Source organism: Dasypus novemcinctus, chromosome 5 (genome assembly GCF_030445035.2).
Source record: "Dasypus novemcinctus isolate mDasNov1 chromosome 5, mDasNov1.1.hap2, whole genome shotgun sequence".
NCBI classification, from domain to species: Eukaryota; Metazoa; Chordata; class Mammalia; order Cingulata; family Dasypodidae; genus Dasypus; species Dasypus novemcinctus.
This window is the reverse complement of record NC_080677.1, coordinates 48,074,013-48,101,962: the sequence shown is the minus strand read 5'-3', so window position 1 is coordinate 48,101,962 and position 27,950 is coordinate 48,074,013. Positions and strand designations below refer to the sequence as shown.

The 27,950-nt window shown below is 39.1% G+C and overlaps 1 protein-coding gene and 1 non-coding gene across 2 annotated transcripts in view; both read right to left on the bottom strand.

Annotated features, from left to right (window-relative positions):
* Positions 1 to 27,950, bottom strand: part of VWDE (von Willebrand factor D and EGF domains) — a 74,607-nt gene that overhangs the window by 10,684 nt on the left and 35,973 nt on the right. Inside the window, 7 exon segments of the mRNA XM_058296536.1 lie at positions 1,158 to 1,213; positions 3,118 to 3,433; positions 22,547 to 22,784; positions 24,125 to 24,208; positions 24,211 to 24,383; positions 26,277 to 26,384; positions 27,091 to 27,097. Coding sequence (XP_058152519.1) covers positions 1,158 to 1,213; positions 3,118 to 3,433; positions 22,547 to 22,784; positions 24,125 to 24,208; positions 24,211 to 24,383; positions 26,277 to 26,384; positions 27,091 to 27,097 — 982 coding nt within the window.
* On the bottom strand, positions 19,018 to 19,090 carry TRNAK-CUU (transfer RNA lysine (anticodon CUU)). The gene has a single exon. It is a non-coding gene; the product is annotated as a tRNA-Lys (tRNA).

Below are 27,950 nucleotides of genomic sequence, written 5' to 3'. Positions count from 1 at the left end.
AATGTTTCCAATAGTTCATCCTAAACTTACTTCAATTTGCTAATTTGTACCTTGCCTTGTCATGAAATCATTTAAGATGAGTCACAATTTTTCAACAACTATATCACCTACTAAAATATATCATTTTTTAATGTTACTTAAAAAATTTTTGCTTCTTTCAAATACCCATTTTAGGACTGCCATTTCATAAATTATCCATTAAAGATTTCAAAACCAAAGCAATGGAAGTATACAGGTACAGACATACACTTTAAAAATCACTTTTGAGGTTTCTTCTATTTTTTTCTATTTGGCATTTAATACATCCTTTGAATCATATATTAGAGAAGGCATTCAATAATTAGGTGCCTTTGTTGAAGCTAAAATATTTGTAGAAATAGATTGCCACTTTAAATCTCAAGAAATTATTTTAAAAGATAATTTTACCAAACATAAAAAAAGTTTCTGCTGTTTGGACCTCTGATTTTGGAAACTTTGAGTTTTTTAAATCTATAAATCATTTTTAATAAGCATTAAAAAAATCTCATAGTCTCTTGCCAGCATTAGTAAATTTATATTAGTATAAGTGCAATAAAGCAGAATTGTCTTTTTAAAAGATTTTAAAGGAAAAATTCTTTTATTTGGGGTCTATTACTTGTTTTTTTAATTTGAATTATCACCTTCATCACAGGTTGCTCCACTGAGTCCTGGAGGACATTCACAAATGTTAGGTTTTATATATTTTCCATAGTTTTTGCAATCAGGATGGCATCCAGCTGTATAAAATGAAGCCCATGATTTACACATATTAATTATCAATTAAAATCCATTAGGCAAACTAATGAGTGCTGAACTTATCAGTTTGACAGAACCAGTGTAACAGGTTTACACTTGCAGGTGTTTGGAGCAACATATTCTCTCCTTATTCCACATGAATGCCTACAAATGGCTGCAAAAATCAAGGGAAAAAAGGCTAAATTGTTAATATAGTTTAATATAGTCTACAAATAAGACTAAGTTACAGTAAAATTATCTGAAGTTTCAAAACTTTGATACTCAAACAATAACCACTATATGTACCCTTATAATTATTTTTTTCCCCTTACATTTATTTTACCTCTAGAATGATCAGGAAAAGGTTAATGGTATAGGAAAGAAGTTCCACAAGTGGTAATTACCCCCATAGCAGAATCTGATGCTGGGGGTGGCTGCTAACCACAAATGAGACTGCAATCTTTTTTTCAAAGGGAAAAGGATAAATTTCAGATACTGCAGTAAGTTGAATTGAATTATTTACCCCCAGGAAAAAGACTGTGTTCTTAATCTTAATTCAGTTCTCTGCTTGTGAACTGAATCTAAATAGGACCTTTCACAATTGTTATTTTTAGTTAAGGTGTGGCCAAACTGAAATAGGATGGGATTTAATTCTATTACTGGAGACTTTATGAAGACAAAACTACTTAGAAGAGTAGGAGCTAGAAGTCAACAGAACCTGGAGGAGAAAGGAGAGGACGTAAGCCAAGGAACCCTAAGGGTTGTTTACAGGCCAGAAATTACTGACATGACCAGGACTCGGGAGCTAGAAAACCTTCTAGCTTCAAAAATCATGGACCAGGGTGGGATGTGACTCAGGTGGTTGAGCTCCCACCTCCCACATGGGAGAACCCAGGTTCAGTTCCTGGTACTTCCTGGAAAAAACAAAATGAACAACATGTAAAACAAGTGAGACGACCAACTCAGGGAAGCTGACGTGGCTCAATGGTTGAGCACTGGCTTCCCACATACAAGGTACCAGTTTCAATCCCCAGCCCCCAGTGGTAACTTAGGAAAAAAAAAATCATGAACCAATAAATTCCTGTTGTTTTAAATCAATCCATTGTATGATATTTGTTTTAGCAGCCAGGCAACTAAAACATATACTATTAATAATTAGCTAATTATGTGAATGACAGGGAAAATTAGCATTTCAGAGAGCAAGATGCTAGGAATATATTATAAGCTTAGAGTTTTGTATTCCTTAAACTTCTACCCACCTGATAGCCTTAAACTATTTGGTATTTAACACTTAGTGAAGTGACTGAAATGCATGAGATTGTCTTGTTTTGTTCCTTGTAGTTTTATATTATAAACATTTAGGTATTGAGAAATTTTGTTATTATTCCTATAGAAAAAAGAAAAAAAATGAAGTACCTCTAATTCAGAGAGCAAAGGGAATTTTCCAACAGCTCTACTACTTTATCTCAAGCAAGCCAAAATACAAACAAAACAACAAACACAGAATAGTAACAAAAAAACAGATTCTACAGAGTTGACTCTAAAATTTGCTCTGTATAAAAGCAAACAATGCTGATAATTGTGAAAAGATGTAAACACTCCTTTCAAAATTAAAGTGACTCACAGTGTCTTTTATTCTCAAAAGAGCAGGAGAAATTACAGAGAAACCTATTTTATGAAAAAGGTAAATAAGTCAGGATCAGCAATTTGAAGTGCTAAACGTTCACTGTGAGCTGTAAAGAACCTAGACCACAGCGTTAATCAGACATATATCCATATCCTTCTTTTATCTGCTTTCCTGCTTAATGTCAGGAAAGTCAGTTGACTTTCTGAGGTTCCACAATAACTCCCACTATGTGGGGTTCTTATGGATTGTACGATATATTTGTAATAGAATGTTTCCACAGACCCTGACACATGACTTATACTCAATAAATATTACATTTATCATATATATAAACATTATTTTAAAAACTCGGAAAAACTTGTTTTCATCAAAATGTAAAGAGAATCAAAAATTAATAGATATATGGAAATAATCTAAATGAAATAAATAGAAATGAATAAATAGAAAAGCATATCTTAATGACTTGAACTAGATAGTTTCTTTATATATACTGTTTTCATACCACCTTTGTAGTTGATGCCATTTCCATAATACCCAAAGGGACAGCATCCACATTTGAAGTGACCATCTTTGGTTGGCACACATGAAACACCAAAAAAGCAAGGCAAATCGACACACAACGTTTTGGTTGATCTGGGCTTTTCAGGCAAAATAGTGACTGCTGTAGTAACTGATGATGCAAACTCATGCTTAAGCTGTGTGTAACCTGGGAAGATGTGTGAACTTGAGAGTTTTACCCTCTTGCTTCTGTTTGGATGGTGCTGTGGACAACATCATTTGCTTCATCATAGGATCTGTTTGGTTTAATGTCTAATGAACTAAGGTTGTTCATAGGAAATTCCAACTCATTCAGACTGGTATCTGAACTAATAGCATGACCCACATATTCAAGACCTGATATCTGATGAGTAATAGCCTTCTTTGAATTATCCATTTGAATTGTCACTGATTTTGGTGAGAAGCATGAGATGTGACTGGTTGTGCCCAGTAACTTTTTGATAGTAGCACAACCATGGGTAAAGTAGTGAATGCTCAGTGATGGTAGCTGAAAATCTGTATCAGTAAAAGCAACAGTAAAAGAAATAAAAATGTTAATCAATAACATTCATTAATGTTCTGCTCTCATTAAGCAAACCATTCCTTCATTAGGTACCTAACATGTGTATAACACTATACTAGGCTCTACAGTGAAGAAGTCATGTTATACTTCCTGTTTTCAAAGAATTATTATCTATTTGGTTACACAAGGTATGACAATGTTAAACAGCATAAAGAAAATTAATGATTTAAGAAAACAGACATTTTTTAAAAAGATTTATTGTTTTATTTATTTCTCTCCCCTTCCCCTCCCCGCCCAGTTGTCTGCTGTCTGTGTCCATTTGCTGTGTGTTCTTCTGTGACCGCTTCTATCCTTGTCGGTGGCACTGGGAATCTATGTTTCTTTTTGTTGCGTCATCTTGTTGTGTCAGCGTTCCGTGTATGCGGCGCCATTCCTGGGCAGGCTGCACTTTCTTTCGCGCTGGGCGGCTCTCCTTACATGGCACACTTCCCTTACATGGCACACCCCCTATGCGGGGGACACCCCTGCATGGCAGGGCACTCCTTGTGCACATCAGCACTATGCATGGGCCAGCTCCACACAGGTCAAGGAGGCCCGGGGTTTGAACTGCGAACCTCCCATGTGGTAGGCGGATGCCCTATCTATTAGGCTAAGTCTGCTTCCCAAGAAAACAGACATTTTTTAACACCTAATACACACGACACTCAAACAAAGGAAAATGCAGACCCTCCCCTTGAACAACTCAGAATGTTGTCAAGAATATGGGTATCTTTGCAACTCATCATAATAATTTGTGATAATTAATAGAAAAATGACAGCTCTGAAATCTTCAAGAGCTTAGAAGAGTGAGCTGCTAATTTTGCCGAGAAAGGGAAGGAAAGAAACTAAATGGTTAAATGAAAATTGATTGGCAAATTATATAAAAGTTATTTTACATGAGAGGCAAAGAACTGTGGTTCTAATGATTTTAACGAACATGACAAAATGGGTTTTTAAATTCTCATCTTTCTTAATTGCTTAACTAGGGATTAAAACATTCTTGCATTTTTTTCCTTTTGGTCATGATTTCTTTCTATATTCCAAGATACTTTATTTCTCTCATAATTTCTTTTTTTTTGGTCTGGAAAAATCATTCATTTTAGAATATAGACACATTTCAAGCAGCAATTAGAAATTTACAATGTCTTCATGTACAGCTCTTCTCAAATCTCTTATGATGTGAGATATGACAGGGGAAACCAAACAAAGCCAAGTCAAAACAGAAAGATTCAGAAAAAAGCAAACCAAACCCAGAAAAAACAAAACATAACTGGCAAACAAAATCACCTGTAGCCCTATGAGGACAATGTTAGGGCTTCCTAAAACACAGAAAGCATACAGGTTCAGACTGAGAGAAAAACAAGAGCATACCAAATACAGCCCCAAACTCAAATAAAAGCAAAGAAGTAAGTAAAATTAAGTGTCTGCAAATGCAAAGAGCAAAATAATCAATGCTCAGAGAGACTGATTTAAAGACCTCTATTAGAATATTTGGGCATGGCAGTGTTCCCTCCTCAGCTTCTCTACATTGAGGTGCTGATCCTGTCAGTGTTTACTCAAAGGATACCACTTCACCCCCCAACTGTTTTAAATGGGCCTTCACCCTACAGGAGTTTTTGGTGTTAGGACTGGAGAAAGAAGTAGGAAAGAAATGGAATTAAGCTCAGATTACAAATTTTTTTTTTTAAAGAGGAAGGAAGAGACAAGGGATGAAGGGAGGAAAAGAGGCAGGAAGGAAGGGAGGGAGGAAGGAAGGAGAGTAAGGGACAAATATTAGCAAATAAATATTAGTAAAGCTGATTTATTTTCTTTTGATTATACAATGATCCTAATGTTCATATAAAAATATGTATTGGAAATAAAAAATTATGATATAGAAAAATCATGTGGGGATATCTGCCTTACAAGTGTTTAAATGTATTATTAAAGCAGTATTTTAATACATACATTCTATTAGACAATAAAAATAAAATAAAGAGCTCAGAAACATATCCCAATATATAAGAATTTAGTATATGACAAATAGGGTATTTAAATTCAGTATAAAAAGGGTGGGTTAGTTAATAAATGACATTAAATAAATGATATTATCTAAGAGGAAAAAAAAAGCATTGAGCCTATACCTCACAAAATAATAAATACCAGGTGGAATTAAAAACTAAATGTAAAATAAAAAATAATAGATACAAGAAAATTTAGGAGATATATGCATAACTTAGGAGTTGAGGGACTCTTATAAGCAAAAGATAAATAAAAGGCTGTAATAAAACTAGTAATAAAAAAACTACATGTAATAAAAATGACAAGTATTTGACCACATAAAATTTTAATTTTTCTGCATTATAAAACTAACATAGATTAAAACAATCTTCAGAAATAAAGCAGATAATTTCAAAAACATAAATCAGTGAATAGAATATATAACCTACTCTTACAAATCAATAAAAAAGACAAACAAATGAATATAAAAGACTAACAAAAGACAACAGGAAAGCAAATCTCAATGGTTGTTTGAAAAAGTCAATTAAATAGATAAATCTTTGGAAAGTTTCATAAAAAAAGTGGGAAGATACAACTGAACAATATTGGACATGAGAAAAGAAAAAAGGTACATATATGAAGACAAATTTAAATCATACAAAACTACTAAGTATAATTTTATACTAAAAAATTCAAATCTATACTAAATTATTTTGGGGGGAATGTATATGATTAAATTTTCTCAAGAAAAAGTAGAAAGTTAATAAAACAATAGCTATGGATAGTAAAGCATCTGAAAGGCACCACTAAAATTATTCCAGGACAGGTAATCGATGGACACATTTTGCCAAATAATGTTTTACAAACTGTTCCAGTGCATGAAATGCAATATTAGTTAGCCAAATACAATGGCATAGTTATAAAATATTACATCAGGATTAATAGATTTGTGTCCCAATTAATGTATATTACATTAAGAAAATAGAATTTTTCCATTTTAATTAATTTTAGAACTTGTGGGTTTACAAAACAATGCTGAAATATTTGATGCATCAATTTTTTGTTTAAAAATTTCTTAAAAAGCTATTTTAGGGAAATTTCATCAACAAACTGCAGGAAATAATAAATAATGATGCAAAAAAGCATTTAATAAAATTTAAAACCTACTCAATTTAAAACCAAAGAGAATTCTGAAAATGGTACACATAAAGGAAAAATTACTTAACTGGATGATGGGAATGTAGCAGAAACCTACAACAAATATCATACTCAGTGGTAAAACGTGAGAAGGACTTCCTTTAAAGTCATTAAGCAAGAAATCTATCCCATCTTTATAGGCTTTACACTGGAGTCCCAGCCACTATAAAGAAAGTGTAAGATTGAAAGCTTAGGCTCTGCAGTTAGATTATTCCAGTTCACATCTCTTCTGTAACTTATAAACTTTATTAATCTGAACAGATTATTTACCTATCTATACTTGTTTACTCATTTATAAAATAGGAATAATGGTTCTCACATATAACTCTTGCGAGGATTGAATGAGATCACGTATAAAAAGTGTTAGCATAGTGCTGCTACACATCATAACTAGAGATAAATCTTTGTCAATATTAAGATAAAGAGTTGGAAACAAAACCTATGTGCAAAAATATGATCTTTCACCTAAAGTATTAAAGATAATGAACTATAAAAATATTGTAAATAAAAGGGTTCAATCTTGCAGTATGAACAAAGGTCTCATTCACAATAACAGCTCATATTATAAGTACAAAGGCATCAAGAAAGGTGATATGAAATGTACAAGATCTCTATGAAGACAATCATAGAATATTAATGAATAAAAAGAGAGATGTAAGGAAAGCCATATGAAAAGTGAAAAATCTTGTGAAATAATGAGTCTCTTGCCATTTTAAGTGTTTGGTTAGGTGCCAGATGACCAATTGTCAAGAATTTTTAGAACAGAGTTTAAGAATGGTCACTCACTTCCAACAATAAGCTTCTCTGAAATTAACTTAAATAATACTATCATGTATTCATTACAACATTAAGCCATTTTTCTAGAATATAAACTAGTGGATTCAATAAGTTACCAAGGAAAAAATAAAATTTAATAGTTCATTAATATAATCTTCAGGCAATCTTTCTAAAAATAAAACTGCCTAAAGAATATATGTATATTAGTCCTCTGGAAAACAAATGAGAGTATTATTTGTGATGAGTTTTGAACTAAGACCATTATGTACTGGGGCATTTCTGTTTGTTGGCTCAACATGCTTCACTCTCTGTCTGATATAGACAAATTAGAGTACAGAACTAGCTTAACTTTTTCTGACAACCTATCCTTTGGCCCCATTCACTCATAAACCCAATTTCTTCCATCTGTGTGCTCCCATGGAACTGTCTCCTTCCTGATATTGACTCTTGTGTGTCTCTCTACTGTACTAATTAGTAATAACTCCAAGAATAAGACCTACACTTTATTTTATATTCATTGACTCTGGTGCCTAACATAAAACTCAGGAAACATTACCAACTATCAAAGATATTTTGGATTAGTAACCATCTTCCTAAAATACACAAATACCTCCGATAGAGTTAAGAAACTTGTGAGGTGTTCATATGCACTGGGATTCAGTTAAACTTGATTTTCTCTTAAATGCCAGTTGAGAAAGATTTGATTGAAAATAAACCTCTTTAGAAAAGAGGGAATTTAGGTCACCTCAGTGCATAGAGTTTTTTGTTTTTGTTTTGATTTTGTTTTTTTAAAATTTCTGTTGGAAGTATATCATTCATACACGAACACACATAAAGAATAAGTGTATAGTAAAGTTTGCGAACTTACAAAATAAACATACATAACATCACACAGGGGACTCATAAATCACCCCTCCACCAACTCTTTGCATTGCTATGAAACATTTGTTACAAACTATGCAGGTACATCGTCAAAATATTACTACCAACTATATTCCTTATCTTACATTGGTGTATTTTTCCCGCAACCCAAAGCATTTTTTTAAGTATATTTTTGTTATAGATATTGTGCACTAACAAAACAATCATACAGATGTGCAGATTTCCCATACAACTCCACACCCTGGTGGAATATTTGTTACAGAGTATGAGATAATACCGTGAGACTATTACCACCAATCATGGTCCATTGCATACTTTTGGTACATTTTTCTATACACCTCCATTATCAACACAGTACAGCTTGGCATTGATGCAAAGATATTATAGTATTGCTGTTAACCAGTCTATAGGTCACACCAATTGTAGTTTTCCCATGTTTCTCCATATTCCCATCACCCTGCAATAGCGATGTACATCTGCTCTAGCTCACAGAAGGACTCTCTTGGCATTTGTACCCTTAAGCACAATGCTTAACTGCCTCTGGGTTCACTGTATTATTCAGTCCCTAGATTTTTTTTAGCTTTCTTTCTATTGATATTTACTTCCCTTGACTACCTTTTTCAGTCACAATCCCATTTATAAACCAGTAACTACTTACTATAATGTGTTACTATCAACTCTACCCATCTCCATACTTTTACAGTCAAGTAAATTACAACTTCTACATACATTAAGCATCCATGGTTCTTCTCAACCCTCCTCTTATCTCCTAATAACCTGTACTCTAGGTTTTAATTCCATGTGTTTATTATTTCTATTTAGTTCATATAATTTACTTCATATTATTTCTATTTAGTTGTGTCTGGTTTACTTTGCTTAGAATAATGTCTTCAAGACTCATCCTTGTTATCACATGAGTCCCAATTTTATTTCTTCTTATTGCAGCATAGTATTCCATCATACATATATATCCTGGTTTGTTTATCCATTCAATGGTGGCTAGACATTTGGGTTGTTTCCATCTTTTGGCAATTGTGAACAACACCTCTATGAACATTGCTGTGCAGATGTCTGTTCATGTTATAGTTTTTAGTTCTTCTGGATATATTCCTAGTAGAGGAATTGCTGGATCAGATGGCAGTTCTATATTTAGCTTCCTGAGGAACCACCAAACTATCTTCCACAGAGGCTGCACCATTTTACACTCCCACCAACAGTGGAGGAGTGTTCCTATTTCTCCACATCCCCTCCAGCACTTACTGTTGTCTGTCTTTTTAATGACCATTCTATGTGGTGTTGGATGATATCTCATTGTTGTTTTAATCTGCATTTCCCTAATAGCTAGTGACATGGAACATTTTTTCATGTGCTTTTTGGCCATTTCTATTTCCTCTTCAGAGAAATGTCTATAATTCTTTTGCCCATTTTTTAATTGGATTGCTTGGTTTTTTATTATTGAGTTGAATGATCTGTTTCTATAGAATGGAAATCAAACCCTTATCAGATATATGGTTTCCAAATATTTTCTCCCATTGACTGCGCTGCCTTTTCACATTCTTGATGAAGTCCTTTGAACCACAGAAATGTTTAAGTTTGAGGAGGTCCAATTTATCCATGTTTTCTTTGTTGCTCGTGCTTTTGATGTAAGGTTTAAGAATCCACCACCTACCACCAGGTCTTGAAGATGTTTCCCTACATTTTCTTCTTTGAGCTTTATTGTACTTCCTTTTATATTTAGGTCTTTGATCCATTTTGAGTTAATATTTGTATAAGGTGTGAAGTAGGGATCATCTTTCTTTCTTTTGGCTATGGATATCCAATTCTCCCAACACCATTTGTTGAATAAACTGTTCAGCCCCAACGAGGAGGGCTTGACAGGCTTGCCAAAAATCACTTGGCCAGAGATGTGAGGATCTATTTCTGAACCATCAGTTTGGTTTCATGGGTCTAGGTGTCTATCTTTATGCCAATACCATGCTGCTTTTACCACTGTAGCTAGGTAATATGATTTAAACTCTGGAAGTGAGAGTCCTTCAACTTCACTTTTCCATTTTAAGATGTTTCTGGCTATTCAGGGCCTCTTACCCTTCTAGATAAATTTGGTAATTATGTTTTTGATTTGCTTTAAAAAAATGCTGGTGGAATTTTTATTGGGATTGCATTGAAGCTATCTGTCAATTTGGGTCAAATTGGCATCTTAATGATATATAGTCTCCCAATCCACGAGCATTATAGTTTTCTGAATACAAGAGCTTTGCATCCTTGCTCAGTTTATTCCTAAATATTTGAATATTTTAGTTGCTATTGTAAATGGAATTTTTTCCCTGACTTCCTCCTCAGATTGTCCTTTATTATTGGATAGAAATACCACTGATTTTTGCATATTGATCTTGTATCCTGACACTTTACTAAAATCAGTTATTAGCTCTAGCAGCTTTGTTATAGATTTTTCATGATTTTCTAGATATAAAATCATATCATCTGCGAATACTGAGATTTTTTTAAAAAGATTTATTTATTTCTCTCCCTACCCCCCCCCAGTTGTCTATTCTCTGTGCCTATTTGCTGCGTGTTCTTCTTTGTCTGCCTCTGTTGTTGTCAGCAGCATGGGAATCTGTGTTTCTTTTTGTTGCATCATCTTGCTGTGTCAGCTCTCCATGTGTGCAGCGCCATTCCTGGGCAGGCTGAACTTTCTTTTCCACTGGGCAGCTCTCCTTACAGGGCACACTCCTTGCGCGTGGGGCTCCCCTACATGGCACGTCACTCCTTGTGTGCATCAGCACTGCACACGGGCCAGCTCCACATGGGTCAAGGAGGCCCGGGGTTTGAACATGGACCTCCCATGTGGTAGACGGATGACCTAACCACTGGGCCAAGTCCACTTTCCTGAATACTGAGAGTTTTAATTCTTCCTTTCCAATCTGGATGCCTTTTATTTATTTTTCTTGCCTGATTGTTCTAGCTAGAGCCTCTATCACTGTATTCAACAACAGTGGTAACAGTGGGCATCCTTGTCTTGTCCCTGATCTCAACAGGAAAACTTAGTTTTTCACCATTGAGAACAATGTTAACTGTGGGTTTTTCATATATGGCCTTTATCATGTTGAGAAAATTTCCTTCAATTCCTATTTTTGTAGTTCTTTTATCAAGAAAGGATGTTGTATTTTGTCAAATGCCTTTTCTGCATCATATAAGATCATGTGATTTTTCTTCTTTGATTTTTAAATGTGGTATATTATGCTGATTTTCTTGTGTTGAACCAGCCTTGCATGCATTGTATAAAATCCACTTGATCATGACAGATAATTCTTTTAATGTGCTATTGGAGTCAATTAGTAAGTATTTTATTGAGGATTTTTGCATCCATAATCATTAGAGAAATGGGCCTGTAATTTTCTTTTATTGTAATATCTTTATCTGGCTTGGTAGTTGGGTGATATTGGCTTCATGGAATGTGTTTGGTAGCATTCCTTCTTGTTGAAATTTTGGAAGAGCTTGAGTAAGACTGGTATTAAATCTTCTTTAAATGCTTGGTATAACTCACCTGTGAAACTGTCTCGTCCTGGGCTTTTCATTTTGGGGAGCTTTTTGATGACTGTTTTAATCTCTTTACTTGTGATTGGTTTGTTGAGGTCTTCTATTTCTTATAGTGTCAGTGTAGGTTGTATGTACATTCCTAGGAATTTTTCCATTTCATCTACATTGTCTAGTTTTTTAGCATAAAGTTGTTCATAGTACCCTCTTATGATCTCCCTTAATACTGTGGGGTCAGTAGTAAGATTCCCCTTTTCATTTTTTATTTCATTTATTTGCATCTTCTCTCTTTTTTTCTTAGTCCATCTAGCTAATGGTCGATTTTGTTAATCTTCTTGAAGAACCAACTTTTGGTTTTGTTAATTTTCTCTATTGTTTTTTTGTTCTCAATTTCATTTATTTCTGCTCTGATCTTTGTTATTTCATTCCTTCTACTTGCTTTAGGATTAGCTTGCTGTACTTTTTCTAGTCCCCCAGCTATGTAGTTAGGTCATTGATTTTAGCTTTTTCTTCCTTTTTAATGTAAGCATTGAAGGCTATAAATTTTCCTCTCAACACTGCCTTCCCAGCATTCCATAGGTTCTGATATATAGTATTCTTATTGTCATTGTCTCAAGATATTTATTGATTTCTCCTGAAATTTCTTCTTTGACCCATTGATTATTTAAGAGTGTGTTATTTAATATCCACATATATGTGAATTTTCCCTTTATTTGCCACTTGTTTATTTCTAGCTTTACTCCATTATGATCAGAGAAACTGCTTTGTGTAATTTCAATTTTGTTGAATTTATTGAGATCTGCTTTGTGTCCCAACAATATGATCTATCCTGGAGAAAGATCCATGAGCACTTGTAAAGAATGTATGTCCTGCCGTTTTGGGGTGCAATGTCTGTATATGTCTATTAGTTTTAGTCCATTTATCATATTATTCAAGCTCTCTATTTCTTTATTGATCTTTTGGCCAGATGTTCTATCCAGTGCTGATTGTGGTGTATTGAAGTCTCCAACTATTATTGTAGAGATGTCTATTTCTCCCTTCAGTTTTTCCAGTGTTTGCCTCATGTATCTTGAGGCATCCTGATTAGGTGCATATATATTTATGATTGTTATTTCTTCCTGGTGAATCATCCCTTTTATTAATATGTAATGTCCTTCCATGTCTCTAATAAAAGTTTTGCTTTTAAAGTCTGTATCATCTGATGTAAGTATAGCTAGCCCAGCTTTTTTTTTTTTTTGGTTACTGCATATGTGGAATATCTTTTTCCAACCTTTCCTTTCAATTTATTGGTATCCTTGGGTCTAAGGTGAGTCTCTTGTAGACAACATATAGATGGCTTATATTTTCTTATCCATTCTGCCAGTCTGTGTCTTTTGATTGGGGAATTTAATCCATTAACATTCAATGTTATTACTCTAAAGGCAGTTCTTATTTCATACATTTTGATCTTTGCATTTTGTCTGTCATTTTATATTTGACACTTTTAGTTACTGTTACTGGTAAGGTTGTCATTTCTAGACTGTCTTCCTGTCTTTTCAGACTGTAATACTCCTTAAGTATTTCTTGCAAAGCTGGTCTTTTTGTTATATATTCTCTCAGTTTCTGTTTATCTATAAATATTCTAACCTCACCCTCATTTTTAAAAGATAATCTTGCTGGGTATAAAATCGTTGGCTGGCAGTTTTTCCCCTGCAGTACCTTAAATATATTATACCACTGCCTTCTTGCCTCCATGGTTTCTGATGAGAAATTGGCATTTAATCTTATTAGGTTCCCTTATATCTTATGTACTGCTTTTCTCTTGCTGCTCTCAGAATTCTCTGTCTCTGGCTTTTGACATTCTGATTAGTATGTATCTTGGAGTTGCTCTCTTTGGATTTATTCGGACGGGAGTACACTGCGCTTCTTGGACATGGATATCTATGTCCTTCAATAGGGTTGGGAAATTTTCCACCATTATTTCTTCAAATATTCTTTCTGCCCCTTTTCCCTTCTCTTCCCCTTCTGGAACACCCATGACATATGTTTGCACATCTCTTGCTGTGATTCAGTTCCCTGAGACCCTGTTCAATTTTTCCCATACTTTTCTTTATCTGTTCTTTTGTTTGTTCACTTTCCAAGGCCATGTCTTTGAGCTTGCAGATCCCTTCTTCTGCTTCCTCAAATCTACTGTTACATGTGTCCAGTGTATTTTTAACTTTATTGCTCCTTTCATTCCCATAAGGTCTGCTATTTTTCTATGTATGCTTTCAAATTCTTCTTTGTGCTCATCCAATGTCTTCTTAATATCCTTAATCTCTTTAGCCATCTCATTGAATTTATTAAGGAGATTTGTTTGAACATGTAAGATTGGTTGTCTCAACTCCTTTATGTCATCTGAAGGCTTACCTTATTCCTTTAACTGGGCCATATCTTCCTGTTTCTTGGTATGGACTGTAATTTTTTGTTGGCATTTCCACATCTGGCTTGCTAGATGTATTTTTTCTGGGTGCAGTTTCTTCCTTTGGTTTAGGGATTTCTTATCTTTTCTCCCTAACTGGTTGTGTAGTAGAAGCCAAGAATGTAGTTGGTGCTGTAAGCTATGGAAGCTAAAGCTGCCCATGTTGCCCCAGGAAGTGAAGCTTCTCCTACCTTTCTCCTCTGTCAGGGGTAGGGACAGAGCTGTAGCTATGTAGAATAATCCCTGCTGGGCACAAGACTGTCTGTAGTCACCCAGAGACACTGATGAAGCTTCACACCCCTTCCTCCCCTACCTCTAGGCAGGGATGGAACTATAGTTTTGGTCAGCAATCTATGCTGTGTGGGTCCAAAAGGACCATAGTTGGTCAGGTAAACTGACGTATCACCAGACCCTCTCCCTGTTGGGAGTGGCAACGGTCCCTCTGGAGTGCCCAACAGTCTAATCTCTGTGGGTCAAATATGCCTTCAGTTGCCCTGAAAGGTTTAGGGAGTACTGTCCTTTCTGCCCTTTAGGGGGTGGGAACAGAACCACAAATGATCAACAGTTCAGTCCTGTAGGCTGATAGTACCCCCCTTTGCCCAGAGAGGCTGAGGAAGCACCAGCTCTCTTATTCTGTGGGTGGTAGGGGTGTTTCTATAGGTACTTAACAGTTCAGTCCCATTAGGCCAAGAATACCTGCTGTTGCTTGGAGAGGCTGAGGAAACACCAGCCCCCTTCTATCCTCTTAAGGCATGGGGTTGGATCCACAGGCACCCAACAGTTCAGTCCCTATTGGCTGAAAGTACCCACCATTGTCCAGAGAGGCTGTGGAGACACCAAAACCCTCTTATCCTATTGGGGGTGGGAGTGGATTCATAGGCCTCCAATAGTCCTGTCCATGCAGGCTGAAGGTCTGTTGTTACCCAAAAAGGCTGTGGAAAGACCTACCCCCTTCTTTTCTATTGCAGGTTGAGGGTGTGTCCACAGGTATGCCCAGACCAGGCTGTGTGGGCTAAAAGCACCTACAGTTACCCAAAGAGGCTGGGCAAACACAGTCTATCTCTTGTCCTATTGGGGATGGATGTGGAGCCACAGGTGCTGAACACTCAGACTTGTGCAGCCCAAAACTGTTGGCCTGAAAGGCTGAGGTAACACCAGCCCCCTCCTCTCCTGTGGGAGGACAGAGGTGGAGATGGGCTCAAAGGCACTCAACAAATCTGTGTGTACTGAAAACTCCTGACATTGCCCAGAGAGGCCAAGGATATCCAGCTCCTCTCCTATTCTCTTGGGGTGCAGGAATGCATCCCCAGGTGTCCTATTCAGCCTCTGCCAGTGGAGAGAACTTGCAGGTGCCTGGAAAGCCTGCTGCAGGTCCCACTGGCTACCTCTCTGCTGGCGGTGGGGCTGGAGCCTAGGCTAGGGCTGCAGTCTGATCTTGGTGGAAAGAAGCCCATCCCTAACTTCACTAGATTTCAGTCAGCCTGGCATCCTCTCAAGCCAGGGGCGGAGTCAAAATGGCAGCTACCGGACTTTCCTGCTTGGACACACTCAGACCCCAGCTGTCTCTAAGATTATACTTTAGCTAGCCAAGTCCAGTTATCAGTAGCTGAGATCAATGGACACCTGTCTCTTCCTCCACCATTTATGCAAAATGGAGCTTCCAGCTCCACAGAATAGCTCCTGGGTGGCTTGCACCCTAGAGTAGGATGGGCACCAGCCTCTGTGGCATGGCTTGCAGTTTCCTAGAGAAGTGGTGCAGGTCCCCCCAGCTTTCTCCTGCTGGAGGTGGGACTGGGGTTTAGGGTAGACCTGCAATGCAACATGGGTGGAAAGAAGCCGGTACTTACAAGTACTGATTTTCAGTCAGAGCCACTTCCCCTCATGCCTGGGGAGGAGTCAGAATGGTGGCCACTGGCTTCCCTCTGACTTGGACAGGCTCAAAGTTTAGTTGTTCCCAGGATTCTATTTTAGGCTGCCAAATCCATCTGTCAGTAGATGAAGTCGGGGCCACACCGTGTTTTCCTCCCGTTTTTATTTGGGGAAATGGAACTTTAAACTCCAACCATGGAGTAGCTCCCAAGGCGGCTTGCATGCCAAGAGCACCAACCTCCATGGTGTGGAGGGTTCAACTCGTGATTCCTTCTACACTGTCAAGGATGTTGCAGGATACTCCTCTGGTCTCCTGGGTCCTCCAAAAAGTACTTTAGGTAGCTCTGGGTGACCACCAACTACCCTGTTTCATAAGCTGACTCCAGGAGCTCCTTACTCTGATGCCACCTTGGCTCCACCCCCAGCAATTTCATTTTATAGCTAATGGCCCTAAGAATTATATCTTTAACTCAATCCTCTCTCCTAAACTCCACTTGGATATTCCATAGGCACCTCTATGTATCCAAATTTAATTCATTATCTTTCCCCTCCAAAACCACTATTTCCTGTACATTGCATGTAAATGCCAATTCTACACCCCTACCTACTTAACTCAACCAATTGAAACTAATGGCTCTTTCCCTCGCCATCGTAAATCCACTCACTGACTAAACACAGTCAACTTGCTTCTTCAACATCTCTTTCGTTCATTTCTTCCTCACCTCAGGTCCAAACAGCTTCATGTATTTCCTATATATTTGTAATATTGTGTCAACTCTTCTTTCCATCTTCAGATTTCCACAGCTCCTTTCCTACAAGGGGGCCATCCTTCATGCTACTTCTTAAATGAACATTTTCAAATCTAAACCTTATAATGTACCTCTCCTACTTCAAAACCCTAAGTGACTGAGTCCCCATGTGCTGCAATGTTCTAGGCTTAGGCTACCTCTAGTTTTAAATCAAATAGCAGCTCCCCTTATGTCCTACACTCTAAGGCACATGGAGTTACTCACATTTCCCAAGATGTAGTGTGATGTTATGTGCCTCTGTACCTTTGTACAAGCTGTTCCTTCTGCCTGGACGGCCTTTCTCTCTCCTGATCTAACACATCACATTCAGCCCTAGTGACACTTCCTTTTTAAAGATTTTCTTTATCCCTCCAGGTAGACGTGACTCCCCATATAGTGTTCCTACCATTCCCTATAGGCATTTCTATCAAAAGACATAGAACAATTTATACTTTGTGATTATATGTCATACTCCCTGCTAGTACACTGTAACCTATTAAGTCAGAGGGTATGTTGTTGTTTTTTAATTTCTACATCCTTACATCTAGTTTAGTGCATGACAGAGTTCATAGTGAAAGAGAGGTTTGAATTGATTGAGTGATTTGAATTGATTAAATGCAGCAAAAACAACCTCATGGCATAAAATAACGACTTTTACCATGACATAATTTTCCACCATAAAATCCTTCTGGACATGAACCACAGTGATTAGAATCAAAGATATTAAGGCACTGTACTCCTGGAAAGCAAGGTGTGGATTCATACTCATCAACATCTTCCTGGCAATTTTTTGCATAAGTGAAATATCAATAAAGAGTTAGTTATTTAATATGAAAAATATTCAAAATCCACTCAGGTGTCCATTATTTGATTTCTTGTATTCATTATGTATGTTCTTCCAACCCCTAACCCGAAAGAGCTGTCGTACATTTTAAGGAGAGAATTATGCTGCTTTAAAAATACATGGTATAATTAAACCTAAAATCAGTAATTAGATTCCACTTAACATTACACCAGGTTCTTCAATACATAAGATTTTGCCCTGGAAATAGGAGATCTTAAGAAGTCCTTTAATATTTTTAAAGCAAAAAGCAAAAAGTTACTATATTATAGTAGTAATTTATATACTCTCTTGCGGTCACCCCTCGGGCTGAAGTGTGGTTTGCTGGCCTGCCGGGGGAGCAGCCACGGCAGACCAAGCCGCTGCCCCCATAATAGGGTGGCTGGTTGGACTCACCGCCACCCCTGAAGGGAGCTTGGCACGGGCGCAGAGTGCCCTCGGATCTCCCCTTCTCGGCAGCCATGCTTCCGCGGCCGCCCCTCCTCCCGGATGGCGCCACACGATGCCTGTGGGGCAGCACCCTTCTTCTTCTTTCTCCCTGCGCAGGTGCAGGGCGGAAAATTGCAGTCTGCCCTTTTCCCCTCCCCTGACAGCAGCAACAGCCAGGCGTGGGCGGAAAAATCCAGTCTGCCCTTTTCCCTTCCCCCAACAGCAGCAACAGCCAGGCGTGGGCGGGAAACTCAAGTCTGCCCTCCACCCCAGCAACAGCAGCCACCAATCCCTAAACCCTGCCCCTTCCCCCAGCAACAGCAACAGCCAATCCCTAACCACCACCCCTCCCCCGTCCAGCACCTCCCACTGACCTTTCTCCGGCAACCAATCAGAACAGGGCATGGCTTCGACCAATCAGCCTTCCCCAGCCCCTATAAAACTGTTGCCTCTCCCTCAATAAAGTTGGACTTGCGTGTTTACCTTGCCTCCGCGGTAGTTCTTCTGCTGTGCGCCCTCAGTCCTGAGAGCCCCCGACAAGGGCCTGGCCTCCCTTGTCCCCAGTTCGTTGCCTGCTTCTCCAGGCGACCCCTTCATCGCCGGCTTCGCTGGGCGACCCCGTCAGCCGAACCGCGCAACCCCTGTGAGACCGACCCCTCGTCTGCTGCCGGACCGACCTCTCGTCCCAAGTGGGACTGACCCCTCGTCCCAAGTGGGACCGACCCCTCGTCCTAAGCTGGACCAACCCCTCGTCCGCAGCCAGACCCCACCTCTACCGACCGAGCAAGCCGCCGCAGCTGGTGCCCAACGTGGGGCTCGAACCCACGACCCTGAGATTAAGAGTCTCATGCTCTACCGACTGAGCTAGCCGGGCAGCTGGCGCCCAACGTGGGGCAAAGCAACCCCACCACAGCCTCACTCCATAACCTGGCGGCCCCCCCCCTCTCTTCTCACCGTGGGGCTTCTCTCGTGCAACATTGCTGCTACCTGAGCCTTGGCTACCTCATATGATCCACGGCGGTCTGGGAGAATCGCTGGATGGCTTTCTCCTTCCATGTCGGGGGCTTATACCGACCCACTATGATTAAGAGGAGCCTTGGATTTCTCAGGAGCGCGCGCTTGCACGTCTGAAGTAACCCTCCCACAGCCCTACGCCCTCCTCTCTTCTCACCCCTATCTTTTCACTCTGCATTGCTGCTCCTGAACCTTGGTGACCTCATATGATCCACGGCGGTCTGGGAGAATCGCTGGATGGCTTTCTCCTTCCATGTCGGGGGCTTATACCGACCTGCTATGATTAAGAGGCGCCAATAAAACTCTCAGGAGCGCATGCCTGAGCACCTCCACCCCTGCCTTCACCTCTGCCTCCTCCCCTCCGTGCTTGCTCCCCTTTGCCTTGCTCCACTGCTCATCGTTCCGCCCTCCCCTCGTCGGGGCCTTCTCTTGGCCCGCGACCACCATCGGAGCCCCACCGGCTCCGACACCTCGTCTCACCGCGCACCTCGGCTCCCATCGCCACGCTCTCAAGGTAAGGGCCCCTTTTCTTATCGGCTCCAAAAGGCCATTAGCAATGGGTAACATCCTATCTGCTAAGCAAGCCCCGCAAGTTCGGGCCCTCGCCGGTCTCCTAGACACTCACCGGTGTAAGATCTCTTTGAAACAGCCCCATGTCTTCTGTAACCATGGCCCCCCATGCCGCCATCGCTCTCAAGCAGCTCCAGCCCCGCTAAACGGCCCGCAACCCGCTTTCCCCGGTCTGCGGCCTGCTTTCTAGCATCTAATAACGTTTATGCTTTTGCCTCCCCATACTTCTGCGGAGCTTCCTCCTGTCTCGACCTCACTCCTCTTCTCAGCCATCCAAAGTGTCCTTTCTCGTCCCCCGCCCCCCTCCTTTTTTTGCTTGAACCCCCATTGCGTTGCAGATTGGGCCGCCCCATGTTGGCCCGCCCCGTTAACATCAGCCTCTCTCGCGCCCGTGGAGACTTTGGCCTTCTTGTTGCACTCGCCTACGTCTCCACCACTCCCGACGCTGCCGCCACCACCGTCGCTGGTGCCCTGACACGACTTGTCCTCACAGCTGCGATCCTCCAGACCATCACACAGTCTGCCTCTGCCGCTCTTCGCTGCCAAGAAGAGATCAACTACCTGTAACGCGCTGTCACCCTGGGCTTTTAACAGCAGATGGATCTTATAGCCGCCGAGATCAACAAGAATTGGACATTGGCCAACCTTGCTTGCAACGGCAAGATACCGCCCCCTAAATTGTACATTTATATCCCCATCATACTCACCTCCCTCTTCAGCCCCGCTTCCCTCATTGCTTACTGCCTCTTGGGCCTCGGCTACTTGTTGCTGCTGCCATCCTGGCCCTTATTTGAAAAGAAGGGGGAAATGCGGTCACCCCTCGGGCTGAAGTGTGGTTTGCTGGCCTGGCGGGGGAGCAGCTGCGGCAGGCCAAGCCGCTGCCTCCATAATAGGGTGGCTGGTCGGACTCACCGCCACCCCTGTAAGGAGCTCGGCATGGGCGCAGAGTGCCCTCGGGTCTCCCCTTCTCGGCAGCCATGCTTCCGCGGCCGCCCCTCCTCCCGGATGGCGCCACACGATGCCTGTGGGGCGGCACCCTTCTTCTTCTTTCTCTCTGCGCAGGCGCAGGGCAGAAAATTCCAGTCTGCCCTTTTCCCCTCCCCCGACAGCAGCAACAGCCAGGCGTGGGCAGAAAAATCCAGTCTGCCCTTTTCCCTTCCCCCAACAGCAGCAACAGCCAGGCGTGGGCGGGAAACTCAAGTCTGCCCTCCACCCCAGCAACAGCAGCCACCAATCCCTAAACCCTGCCCCTTCCCCCAGCAACAGCGACAGCCAATCTGTAATCACCACCCCTCCCCCGTCCAGTACCGCCCACTACCTTTGTCCGGCAACCAATCAGAACAGGGCGTGGCTTCGACCAATCAGCCTTCCCCAGCCCCTATAAAACTGTTGCCTCTCCCTCAATAAAGTTGGACTTGCATGTTTACCTTGTCTCCGCGGTAGTTCTTCTGCCGTGCGCCCTCCAGTCCTGAGAGCCCCCGACAAGGGCCTGGCCTCCCTTGTCCCCAGTTCGTCGCCTGCTTCTCCGGGTGACCCCTTTGTCGCCGGCTTTGCCAGGGCGACCCCGTCAGCCGAACCGCGCAACCCCTGTGAGACCGACCCCTCGTCTGCTGCCGGACCGACCGCTCGTCCTAAGTGGGACCGACCCCTCGTCCCAAGTGGGACTGACCCCTCGTCCTAAGCTGGACCGACCCCTCGTCCGCAGCCAGACCCCACCTCTACCGACCGAGCAAGCCGCCGCACTCTCTAAAAACTCAGTGATTTAAAAAAAAGTTATTAGGACTAGTTGCCTTCTTAGCTTAAGGATACCTTGTTCAGTTAAATAACATTGGTTATGAAATTCCATGAAAATGTTACAGTGTGCTAAGAAATTCATTCTTGCAATTCCCCTCAAATTTTTTTTGTTCTTTGAAATGCTTAACAACTTTTTTGAATGAATCATTTCATGGTCATTAATGGTAACCCTTATTGTAGTAAAATCCATGAGACATTGATGGGGGAAAACTTGAATTCTTTCAAACATAATATATAGCTCAATATGATAGGGATGAAAAGTATCTATATATATAGTCCCAAATAATGAAATTTTTATTTTAAAATGTTGAAGAAAATTAAAAGACACCTGAATATTCTGCTTAGTACTATTATGTTAAAAATAGGCATCTTTAAGAAAAATATTAGCTCAATAACTGCATATTTATTTATACAACATTTACATCTATTTAAAGAAAATATTTGTAAAAATTTTTAAAGCCTTAAGAAAATGAAAGGTTGTCAGGCACCTAAGTATTTGGAGTTACTGATACCAAAATTTTAGGATAATTAATGAGTCAGTGAATATGTTAAAAATTAGTTGGATTTCAACTCAACTTCACACCATCTAAATTTTAAAAATTATAAATAAAACTTCTCAAGTGATTTTTAGTGACTGGCATAATTTATTATTCCATATTAAATTCCAATAATACTATATTTAAATATATTCCTAATTACCATATATAGGTAGACATGTTTATAAACCCACAAAATACAATATAAACATAGAATATTGCTATTAAAATTATAAAAGTGGCAAAATTTCAAGAGCATATGTAAGCAATTTACAATTTAAAAAAACAAGGAGAATGAATAAGCAAACATAATCACTATGACTTTTATGAGGATTTTAGGATCATAATGTGCTTGAAGAATTGACAGACAAAAGTTCCAAGGATCTTTCCTTTCTAATTTGCCCACATTCTAATTTAATTCATGAAGAAACTAAACTTATCTCTGAACTCAAATGGACAATCACAGGAATAACTGTGAAAACCGCTAATACATTTGCCAAGGCCACAGGGGTTGGAGTTGCACTCGCTAACTTCACAAAGACCTCCCCAGAAACCAGGTAAACAGACACACAGGTATGCTCCACTTCCTGGAGGAAATTTAATATCAGACACACATGATCCACCATTTAAGCAATCACAAGATTTCATAGTCACCTACAAAAGAAGCCAAAAGTAAATGCTTTATTTTGCAATAAAATTATCTTTCACTTATGCACCAAGAACATGAAAGGCTTGTATGTTTATGTCTAAGACAAAATAACATTTTTACAAAAAAATTAAAAATATGTATTTAATTTCAAAAGATATTTTTAAAAAGATTTTATTTATTTCTCTCCTCTTCCCCACCCCCTGCCCTGTTGTCTGCTCTCTGTGTCCATTTGCTGTGCATTCCTGTGTGTCCGCTTCTATTCTCGCAGCACCAGGAATCTGTGTCTCTTTTTGTTGCATCATCTTGCTGCATCAGCTCTCTGTGTGTGCGGCACCACTCCTGGGCAGGCTATGCTTTTTTCACGTGGGGCGGCTCAATGTAGGGCACACTCCTTGCAAGTGGGGCTCCCCTATGTGGGGGATACCCCTGCATAGCAGGGCACTCCTTGTGCCCGGCAGCACTGCTTGTGGGCCAGCTCACCACGTGGGCCAGGAGGCCCTCGGTTTGAACCTGGACCTCCCATATGGTAGGCGGACAGTCTAGCCATTGAGCCACAATCCACTTCCCTCAAATGATATTTAGAATACAGTTCAATAAGGTAATTATTCCTACTCTCAAGAGCATAGCCGAAATATACACACTATGCACAATTTTTTTAAAAAAATGTTGTAAGGTAATCGATTTTTATAATGTAACCAGAACTGAAAAAAATCATTATAGTGAAAAGCTGTTAGGCACCTTGGTCAATCCCAAATCTACAGAGCAAATGATTTGAATTATTGGATTATAATGTTGTGGAATGCAATTGCCCTTTTTAACATTGCTTCTGTGTAAACAATTGTGCCAAGTTTCAAGTGAACATAGAACACAAAGGTAGTCAGTATTAAGAGTTCATGAGTGACATAAACAAAAGTCAACTTAAAAAATGGAACCAGAGTGCTCATTAGTTATTTCAAATCTTATAATTATAATCTTGATTTCTAATTCAGCTGAGATTCTAAAATAATTACTTGAAGGAAAAGAATATAATTATCAATCTCAGATTAATCATAGATCATTCTTAGAGGTAGACACAAATGAATTATTTATCCTTATCATAATTAAATGTAAAATAAAATTGTCAGGAAACAGTGATTTAGATCCCCACCCCCCCTCCTTGCTGGGGTTTGAAATCTTCTACAAAAGTTTTAAATTCTTACAAAGAACAGTCAAAATCTATGAAATGTTTAATAATTTAGTTCCTCTTCACAAATTAAAAATACAATTTGTATTTTAAATTTAAAATGAAGTTTATTCATATTGTTAAAGAATTACGTGACCTTATTTAGGTAATTATAAATATTACCTCAAGTGTGACTTTAGTTTCAACACTGCAGTCATCATTAAGGAGTAGAGTGGATAACTGGATGGGGGGGAGGGGTGTGACTTTGTTTTCCACATAAGAAGTCCTGCAGGGGAAACAGTTGCTCCTTCAGGACCAGGGTCCAAGGTAAAATGGGTATCAGAGCCTTCTGGATCAAAGGCCATGAACTGGTACACAAAGTTTTCTCCATAAAATGCCTGTAATTTGTTTTGCAATGTTTGAATCCCTGGGGGTTGGTTGTCTGTAACAGAAAATATTTACTCATGTACATGTGCAAAAAGGAATAAAGTCTGATTTGAAGAACTCCTATAGAGACAGGAATTTTGATAAAGTCTGAACTCTGCTCAAGTTTCTATTTGCTACCTTCACCTTTTTTTTTTTAACATTCTGAATAAATTCAATTCATTCTTAGAAAATGTAAAAGTAGCTATCAGAGGCAAGACTTCAGGTTTTACTATGAAATTGTGAAAGCATTTTAAATATAGCGTAAATTATATAAATGCATTTGCATTGCTGAGACTGGATGTAAGTCCTTGGCTTTCTTACATTACTGTCTCAGTATTGACCTTCTCACTGCTTGCTCTCTCTCTCTCCTTTGTCCTCTCACTTTCAGCCTCACTTCCTTCCTCTGCCTTTCTCTTTCCCTATTTCTTACTACCCATGTCTGGATTGTTCATTTGTTCTCCTGAGCTTTCCTCCCTGCACTGCCTCCCTAGTTATAATATCTGGCAGCCATTCTTCATTCTCATCTTCTGTCCTCAGTGGTCCTTTTAAGGCTGAGCTTATATACCAGAATGCTGGCCATTTAAGGGGAGAGGAATCATTCTCTTTATGCTCATGAAACAATTTAAATAATCTTTTTATATTGTCTTATATTTAAAAATATCTCCCTTCCTTTCCCACTGGCTTAGCAGATGGCAGGAATAGCCTTACTACATTGCACTGGGCACAAACACTCTATATCTGGAAGCTCAGATGCCAAGAGACTGCAGTTCTGGTCTGAGTTTTGCCCCTGTATATCCATATACAAGCAGCCTAATTATTGGTTCTAGTTTCCTCACCTTCAGTGTTAGGGGCTTGGTTCAGATGCTATTTTAAGATCCCTTATATCTTTTGAATACTGTGAATCTATGTTGGATCAGCATATAATAGCCCTTCAGAACATAAATATACACCAATTCAGAAGTTACATTGTTTCCCTTGTCTCTTGCACTAAATTCTTCCAAATACTTGCCTTGTCTTTCCACAGTATTCCATTAAGTACTGCACCTAAGCAACAAATCATCTGCAACAAATCATGGTCTAACATAGCATTGCATAAACATGTATAATGATATTACAAAGCATTATATAAACATAAGGTTGTGTGATTCTCTTTGATAAAATTACACAAGGTAAGGAGGTAATTTTATCTTATAATAGCTAATGATGCCCAACCTTCCCATTGAAAGAAGAGAACCTGAGGAACACAGGTGGAATTGTACATAGTTGTATTGGGGAAAGTGAAGAAGTTAGAGGTACAAACCTCTAATCTGGGATATTGTTTGGGTGAAACAAAATATCCAGAAACCAGCTGTACTTCATATTATGATCTCAGGGGTTCAGGATGATAGTGCTGAAGGCACTTTATAGATTACCGAGTCCAGATATCTTATTTAAAAAGTGATAAACCTGTGGCCTTGGGAAGTATTTTGGCACAAAAATGGACAGACATAAGGCTAAGAATAGGATTTAGGACTTTGATCTCAAAGTAATGCTTTCTTTCCACTAAACCCACTGACCTTTACTAATGGACCTTCAGTGTACTTGTGTTTGAAAGACAGTTTTACTAGCAGCTATTTGGATTTGCACAAATTGTGTGTGCCTGAACTAACCTTTCCCATTTCTCCCATTAATAATTCACATTGCCTGTTTCTATTAAGTATCAAAATAAAAATTCTATTCCTTATTGCAATATAACAGAAATTTATAAAAGTCATTATTTCCTTCTAGCTAAGTAAATTATGCAGTTAGAAGAAATGCTAAGTTGAACACAGTGCTTGTCCATCTTAAACACAATTATGTACTATGTTATTTAAAGCCACTTAAAAATATCTTGCATAGAAAATATTTGGATTAATGAAGAATAACTTACTTTCTAAAAATGACCAAGTAAATTTTGAAATGTTAGATCTACAAATCAAACAAGGACAGGTAGGATTTTTACCCCCTTCAACGTAGCAGAGTCCATCAATAATGCAAACTTTTCCTAATGGAAATTTTTAAAAAAGGGAAAATACCAATAACTATACAGCAATAGTTTATATTTAGAAAACAAAAGCTGTACATAGAGAGATAGAAACATATATACTGATGATTCCAATCAAAGTAAATTATAAATCTGTTTTGATTAGGAAGTATTTTTTATACTTTATAAGCATAAAAACACACATTAGAAAAATTATTTCCTCTTTGTTTAAATGCTGGGATGGATCAATTTGGAGTGAGTAAAAAAAAATACATGTACAGAAAAGTGGCTGTGGCTCAATCAGCTGGGCTCCCATCTACCATATGGGAGGCTCTGGGTTTGCATCCCAGGGCCTCCTTGTGAAGGCAAGCTGGCCCGCGACGTGGAGAGCTGATGCAGCAAGATGACTCATCAAAGGGAGATGAGCAGACACAGAAAAAACGCACTGTGAATGGACACAAAGAAGAGACAGCAAAACAAGCTGTGGGGGGGGGGGGGAGGAGGTGGATAAATAAATAAATCTTTTAAAAATATATATATGTACATTCTATCCTTATGCAGATTTACTGTACATGAAAGAAAACCTCTCCATCTTTTTTTTTACTTTTTCACTACTAAACTCATGAAGGCAGTGCTTTCTTTTTTTTTATAAAGCAACACAGCTGCTTCCCGCCACCCCCCCCCCCCGCCCCCGCCACCACCGCATATCATGTTAACTTACAGTTATCCTTCCTTTCTCTTGCAGTCCACTATGTTCAGTGAACACATTAAAACTGGAATAGATCCATGGAATAATTATCCACAAATGATAAAGGCTATCATTATGCACAATAATTGAAGGAGATGCTGACATACACAAAAATAATGCTTGTTAAATATAACAATCACTTTTCACATGGGAAGAGCAAATTTTGTTCAGGAGATATGAACTTTTCTCATTTTGCAAAATTTCTCTTGACATCACTTGAAACATTATATGAATATAAGAATTAAGAAGCACCAAAGGCTAAAACAAACTTGAATAACAACATTTAAAAAGTACTTATTGTAGTTCATGAGGAAATGGAATATTGGGGAGAAAAAGATCTCAAGTAACTTCTGAAAAAAGAACTTTTTATTGATATGCACTGATTACTATTCTCAAGGAAAAAAAGATTTAAAATTTATTAAAAAACTTTGTTGTCATATACATAAATATTGTTTATATGTGCTTAAGTTTTGAAGAGCCAACTGATATTAGATCAATGCATCCTTGTTAAATCAGAAGCTAATGTGTGAGAGACCTGTTGATAAACCCAGTAGTCTGGATATAGGTTAAGAAGACAGTGAGAGTCTGAGGACTCAGTTCACTCTGTGATATCGTTCTGTAATGCATGGAGGATATTTGTGTGATCGACCAAATTTAGTTGCCAGTAAAAGCTCTCCTTCAAAATACTAGCTTTACACATTTTACAAACTCTACCCACAAGCATGTCACTTGCCACAAAGAGGATTAGGATCCAAAAAGAAATATCTTAGTGGAAAATCACTGCTACTAGAAAAACAACATATGTAAAGTGAAGTTACTATATGAATGTTAAG